General features: G+C 44.9%; 1 protein-coding gene across 1 annotated transcript; it reads right to left on the reverse strand.

The window, feature by feature from the left end:
• Nucleotides 1-377: 377 nt before the first annotated feature.
• LOC138211949 (uncharacterized) lies at nt 378-6873 on the reverse strand. The gene is made up of 10 exons (XM_069172158.1): nt 6610-6873; nt 6017-6097; nt 4785-4897; nt 3617-3776; nt 3340-3366; nt 2681-2760; nt 2489-2576; nt 2286-2381; nt 1412-1573; nt 378-1190 (listed from the first exon to the last, which is right to left on the reverse strand). Exons 1-10 carry the CDS (start codon nt 6638-6640, stop codon nt 1054-1056), a joined length of 975 nt encoding a protein of 324 aa, XP_069028259.1. The 5' UTR covers nt 6641-6873; the 3' UTR covers nt 378-1053.
• Nucleotides 6874-7251: the final 378 nt, after the last annotated feature.

Here is a 7251-nt window from a genome sequence, read left to right on the forward strand (position 1 = left end):
AGCAAACCCAATGCCAGTAAAAAGCCTTTCTCCAGTTCGAGGCCAGATACACGGTGCTATCGGTGAAATGCCCTCCGTCACACTCGGTACACATCACCTGCAACCAGACGGGACAAACTTCCTCATGTTCAGTCCCTCTCACTCATTTCTGGTTCAAAATGTTTGGACTAATTAGAGTGAACAGGTTTATATGAGGAGCTCAGTTTAATGTGTAGGGTGGGGGGAGGGTTAACCTCTGGTGTGGTTTTAATGAGAAAATAAATGAAGCTTCATCTGAAACCTCTTCTGGCCTCCTGATCTGCTCCTGGGCCTCCTGGCAGCTCGGGCACGTTAACAAGATCAAAATTTGTTCTTGGAAGTTGTTTTTTTTTAAGAAAGTTTTAATTTTAGTAACATATTCATTATGATACAAAATTACACCCACAGAGAAAATACTTGGCACACTCACTTTTTTACACTCGAAAGAAAATCTTTGAGATCGGAGTTAAATTCATATTTGTCAGTTTGGTTCCTAAATAAAGCAAAAGAAAAGCTGCAAATGTTGTTTTTGCAATTCCTGGAAAAAAAAAATGTAGATGAAAATGAAAAGGCAAAACATTTCAACTCCAACACCACATTCAGATGTGGACTTTTACTTGGATGAAATTAAAGAAAACATTAACAGTAACTATGACACAAATGTTTAACAGCTTTAATATTTTTTTATAGTTTGAGAAACGGCTGCTCATCAAAAAAACAGGCTGCTCGTTATTTTAAAATAAACTACAGCAGTAACATGAAGAACTGAAGTCTGCAAAAAACAAGTGAGGAACACGGTCGTCAGTCTGTTAAGGAGCTAAGAGTTCATATTCAATCTTGTTTTACGATGACAAGACTGGAGAAGGTTACACAGAAAACTTTTTTTTTGTAAACTATAAAAACTAATTTGTTTCCAGCTTGTTGAGGTTCATACACAGAAAACAACACATTCAACATGTAGATTTTGTGCTCGTGTCCTGGTTGTTCAAACAGAGTCTCTGCCTCCGCGTGGATCCTGGAAGCTCGTTCAGGGAGCTAAGATGAAGACGAGGAGGAGGAGGAGGAAGAGGAGAAAGAGAAGGGGAGGACCGAAGAAGGAGAGGTGAGGAGTTGATCGCACCACGCCGGCTCGTCCAAGTTTATCTCAACGAACGGGTCAGTGGAGCGAAGCGCTGGGTGACGAGAAGGAAAGTGGAAAAAGAAAAGATTTGAGATTCATGTTCTGCTCATTTTCTTTCTTAAATCTCGAGCAAATTGGGGAAAAAAATGTCATGAATACACAGAATAGATTTTTGCCAGTCTGTTCTCCATTAGACGGCGACGCCACCAAATTAGTGGAATACCTCTTTTCTTTTTTCATATGTTGTGTTTGCATTCCTGTAAATAATCTTACACGGGTTGTTGTTGTTGTTTTCATTCATCTGCTCCACGATGGCGTCGAAGAGCAGGTCGGTTCTGCTCAGCGGGTCGGACAGCGGGTCGGACAGCTCGTCGAGCAGCGACGGACTGGCGGGCGACGCCTCCACGCCGTTCTCATCGGGCTGCTCCGGACCAGCTGGACAGAAGAGGAAGAAAAGATCTTCAAGAGTTAGCGAAAGGAGTCAAGTGTGAAGGTTCAGCTCGGTTAACGATGCGTTCAAGTTCCACGGACGGGAATGAACTTAAATCAACATTCGTAGGAGGGAAAGCGTGAAAAACCTTTTTCCTATTTTCATGAACTCGGCTTCTACTTTGAGGTTTAGATATTTTAATCAGGTCGCAAACTATTAAGAACTAAATCAATCAAGAACATCGTAACTTGATCGAATGCAAGCTTTGGGAAAATTGGACACCGCAGAAATATAAAAAATAAAATGACAAAGAGCTGAATTTCAGGGCAGCGGGAACAGGAAGTGGAAACTCAGGTTTATGAGGTTAATGGTTGAATTCTTTCATTTCTGAAACCATTTCAGAGTTCCATAGTTTGGACCATTTCTGGTTTTACAGTATTAGTTCCTGTAGAGGTGTGAAAACATTGGTGGTGTTTGGATGGAGGTGCCATGACACGTCAATAACCCCCCGTGTAGCTCGATGCTACGATCCAAGTAGAGTTTATCAACCCGCCTTTCCAGCCCTCGAAGGATTACAGTTACGCTTCAACTGTCGACCAAATTCAGATTTTACCGAAAGGGACAACATGGCAGAATTTCACCTCGATATTTGGTTTGTTGTCGAGAGTCTTGTGCGTTACCGACTCAAAATACCAAACGGAGAATTGGATTTCGTACCGTTCTCTCCACCGGAGCCCTTTTCCTCCGACGGGAGACTCGTGCCGTTGGCTACCGGAGAAGGTGAAAGGTCGTCGATGGTCGTAGCCGGTCGCTCTGAGATGTAACAAACACAGAAAAAAATTAAAAAAAAAACATGACACGTCAGGATCGCCGTGTACACGGTCACGTTGGTTTAAATGTAATAACGCGTATAAACGCACCCAGGTCGTCCAGGTAGACCGGCTCGAAGGTGCCACCCTGGTTGAGGCGCTCGACGGGAGTTGGACGCTGGAGGTCGAACGAGTACGTCTGCACGCACAAATCAAAAAACACAAACAACACGCTGACGACAATATTTCTTTGCTGCACCACGATAATAAAAAAAAAATAAACGTTTTCTTTCTCTTTCTTACCCGCGAGACTCTCCTGAGGAAGTAGAGGATGACGCACAGGACGATGATGACCAGGAGGATGAGCACCAGGAACACATAAGCTACAGACACAGATGGAGGGAGCTGTTTCAGATTCGTTGCCGACGGTAACTGCATAATCAAACCATCAGCTGATTTATCTAAGAAATACTGATTTAAAGAGGTGGAGATGCTGTTTTCGGGGGTAAATTCATTTTATTGGATCATTTTTATCATGTAATTATCATCTCTGGCCACTAGGGGTCATCAACATTCCTTCAAGTCTATTTCTGTGATTATCAATACGTTCCACAAAAAGACCAAAACCAAATCCTGTGGACTTCCCAACCCGTCTCTCAGCTCCAGGACTTTAAGAACACCTTCACAAACATGGGTTTATTTCTTTTTTGAAGAAGGCACTGAAGTTTTTTAGTGTATGTTAATCAGACATAAGGAGCTCAGGTTTTAGTTTGGGTCTATTTTCAGTGGCGGATTAATACACATCCGGTGCTCGTAGAATAATATTTGTTTGGATTTGGTCTTTTTGAGATTTGAGTCAGAAGTATGCAGAACAAAGATACATGAAATAGACAACAGAATAGATCTGACAAAACAGAATTTGGCTAAATATGCTGAACTGTAATAAATTGTAAGATCCTTACCCCACGATGTCGTGTCTTTAGTTTGGACTGAAAGAAGAAAAAAAACAGCAGGTTCAGTAATTTAGTTAAACATGCATTGTGAATTTATGTTGTTGATCTTTGAAAGCTCATTTCCAGAAGAGCTCTCTGTTTCCTTTCAACGGTGAACGGGATGTGTGTGCGTTTGAATGTGTTGTTTGTGTGGCAGCCAGCGACTTCGACAGAGTAGGAGCACGAGATGTGGTTTAACGCACAGGAAGACAAACTGACACGCAGCGCGTCAATATACTTTCTGCACCTGCTCCTGATGAGGTGATGATTGTCGCCGTAGAAACCGACGTCACGTGACCTTCCCTCCCGTTTCCAGGGACCGAAGTCGCGGCCCGTTGTGTTGTTTCGTTGCTCGTTCCTCCTTCGTGGGAGACGTCCTCGCTCCATTTCTGCGTTTGTTTTTCGGGCTGTGAAAGACGTCCGGTCACAGTTTGAGATTTAAAACTTCAGTTAGCTCAAAACATTTTATGATCCGCTCCGTCACACGGACTGGGTTTGAAGGCGTCTGATTGGCTGACGTTGCAGCTTTTCTACTTGAAAAAGTGTTGCTGCTCCGTGGTTGACCAGGTGTCACGCTTCATGTCCCACGTGTCCAGTTTTAATGCCATTTAAAGGCGGAGATACCTGATACGTACCACAAAAAGTAATCCACTCACTAGGACGAGAAACTTGGTTGAAAGTGTTCATTAATCTGCGCGTCTATTATTGTTTAGTCAATAAAATAGAGATTCTCTTAATGTCACAATGCTCCAGATGAAATCTTTAGATGGTGTGAAAATGCATCTCTAAAAATATTAAAGGATGTTGAACGGAGAAAAACGGCAAATCCTCCCTCTTAAGGAGCAGAGGACTCGGTGCTGGCTCATGGTCTCCTTAAACGATTTATTGATTATAAATTTTGCATCAGATTAATCTCATGTGAGTCAGCTGAACATTGAATCATCTTATTGTTGACGCTCTGTTGCATTTCAAAACAAATCTTTTTCAAACAAGTGAATTAAAACACTGAATGTCTCAAAGTCTTTTCTTTTTTTTTTACCCCAAATATAAAAAAATTAAAAAAAACTCTTAAAATATGCTAATTTGAAGAGACAATCAACTGAAATATTGAAACGGCACTTCACGATAACACGTTCCAGCTTCTCGGGCTCGTTTGTTTTTAGGCTGCTTTGTGAAAACAGTTTGTGGGTCTGAAGGTGTTTCTTCAGAGTTTCTGCTCAATGCATGTCAGCCTCGCCATGACAACCAGACAGCAGGAAGTCACTGTGCTGGCAGCTGTTGGCCAGGAAATACAATACAGAGTTCACTGTGAGCCTGGGCTCTCCAACTTTGAAGACAGACGATGGGTTTCCCCTCCGTTTGTATTTAATTGCTAAGATTATGCATCAAATATCAAAACTTGATAATCGACTCACGTCGGTGGCAGCTGTTACTGTAAAGGTCGCTGATGCAGGACTCTGTGAAGACCAGGCGGATGGCGTGAGGCTGGTCGCTTCCTTTTCAGTTTCGGTCATGGTGTTCGTGGAACCTGAACCACACATAAAAAGAGACGCTCAGAGTCAGAGATGTTCGTTGAACACGTTGAGACCACAGACCGCCGACATACAGGACGGAGGCAGGAAGTGACCGCGGCCTCTGGTGGTAACGTGCTGCAGGGTGCAATCGGACAGCACGGTAATATAAGGACGCATCAGAAACACCGACATCACACGGCATACCGGGACTGGGACCGCTGACAGTTCAGGTCAGTGCGGGACAGGACTGCACACAAAACAACTTGACAGAGAGGACGGGACATCAGAGACATATGACACAACAAGACGGGAATCTAGACTATACGTCAGGACAGTGCAGCCGGACTATGTGACCAAGTACAAGACAGTAGAGGTCACTGCGGGATAGTAAAGGTCACAGCAGAGGTCAGTGCGGGACAGTAGAGGTCAGTGTGGGACAGTAGGGGTCACTGCGGGACAGTAGAGATCACAGCAGAGGTCGCTACGGGACAGTAGAGGTCAGTGTGGGACAGTAGGGGTCACTGCGGGACAGTAGAGGTCACAGCAGAGGTCACTGCGGGACAGTAGAGGTCGCTGCGGGACAGTAGAGGTCACAGCAGAGGTCAGTGCGGGACAGTAGAGGTCGCTGCGGGACAGTAGAGGTCACAGCAGAGGTCACTGTGGGACAGTAGAGGTCACAGCAGAGGTCACTGTGGGACAGTAGAGGCTCCTCCTATCCTCGACATTGAAACCCTACGTCCAGTATCTGTCTCCGGAGATCACCTTTGCATGGCCGCTCCGCCACCATCGGTCAGTTCTAAACCTTTTACCTATTTATGTCAAAAACATCAAAGCCCCCATCTTGAAAACCTCGGTCCGCTAATATTGGACACCTTAACTGGTAACAACAGCTGGAGGTCGTCATAGTAACACGACTTTTCTGGCACGTCCGTGCTCTGGGTTTGCAGCGATCGGAAGTAGAAGCGCCGACTCGGCGTCTCCGAGTCGAGCCGACCTGACTGAGCTCAGACCGAATCCGGAGGTACACCGACAACTACGGAGATCCGGTTCTGACCGGCCGACCTCGGGAAACCTCGGCGCCGTTACCACCCCCGACATAAATGGCTTGTTGAGCAGGTCTGTCGTCGCCGTACCTTCAGGCTCCTTGGCGTCGGCCTCGTGCAGCGAAACAGTAGTTTGACTTCGTCCCTGGGAAATCCAACAAATTGCTAGAACTGATACAGAAGAAGAGAAGGAAGGAAAATAGTTGAATATAACAGCAAGCAAAAAAACCTCAGAAATGAATGGCTGTAATTATTGCTATTTAAAGGAACATTTATTGTTCTGGGTCATAATACCTGCATTGTGTGGCAGTTTTAAGGCGGATTTAAACCAGCACATTGTGGTGTTTATGTGCTCCATATTACTTCCTGCATTACGTCTGGAGCCGGCGAGGCTTTGAATGACTCGTACATCTATTTAAATACGTGCCGGTGAAGATTTAAGGCATGAATCCAGGCCTTCAATGTTTTTTAGCGAATAAATCGCCGGCTTTGAAAAGCAACTTTATTTAACTCGGCTTGCCTCAATCTGTCGCCTCTGATTCAACCTCCTGGAAGATCAGTCTGAAGTTTGAGCCTGGACAGTTTTCAACTTTAAGTTGTGAGCATAAAAGCTGTGAAAGTCACGGTTCCCTATCTGTCAATCAAAAGGTTCTTCAGAAACAACACGAGCGAGTTGGACTCACCGAGGAAGCAGAGGCGACTCCACGGCTTCATTTTGCTTTCTCTCCCTCAGATTTACTTTCTCAGTGTTTGTATGATCATCAGTTAATTCTCTTTTATTTTGTTCCTTTTTTCCAGGAGCTTCTTCCTCTGCTGCCGCTCTCACTTCTTATCTACAATCTTTCTGCTTGGTGCTCTCTCTCTCTCTCTCTCTCTCTCTCTCTCTCTCTCTCTCTCTCTCTCTCTCTCTCTCTCTCTCTCCCCCTCTCTCTCTCTCTCTCTCCCCCTCTCCCCCCACCCCCCCCCACCCCCCACCCCTCCCGCTCATCTGTCGGCTTTGTATTTATTCGATGCTAAAAACAGTCGTACGTCAGACAACAGTGCGCCATTTTAATTTTGTGGTGACACTGTTGGGAATCCAACCTTCACCCTGTTTGAAGGAAGAACTCCATTTGTCTGCGTAGAATCGCGACCATGAGCCCGACTTTATCCACCTTCAGACTTTACTGATGCTTTCGAGGCTGAATGGGAACAAAATCAACAAAAGACTGGCCGATGTTGCATGTCCACATACTTTAGTCATTTTTGACGTACATCTTTCTCTTCGTTACCCGCCTTTTCCCTTCGCTCTCGTTTCATTCATTTCTGGCTGCTGCAGCCTCTGT

Source organism: Embiotoca jacksoni, unplaced genomic scaffold (genome assembly GCF_022577435.1).
Source record: "Embiotoca jacksoni isolate LCO1_2020_lvr unplaced genomic scaffold, fEmbJac1.0.p SCAF_51, whole genome shotgun sequence".
Lineage (NCBI taxonomy): Eukaryota > Metazoa > Chordata > Actinopteri > Embiotocidae > Embiotoca > Embiotoca jacksoni.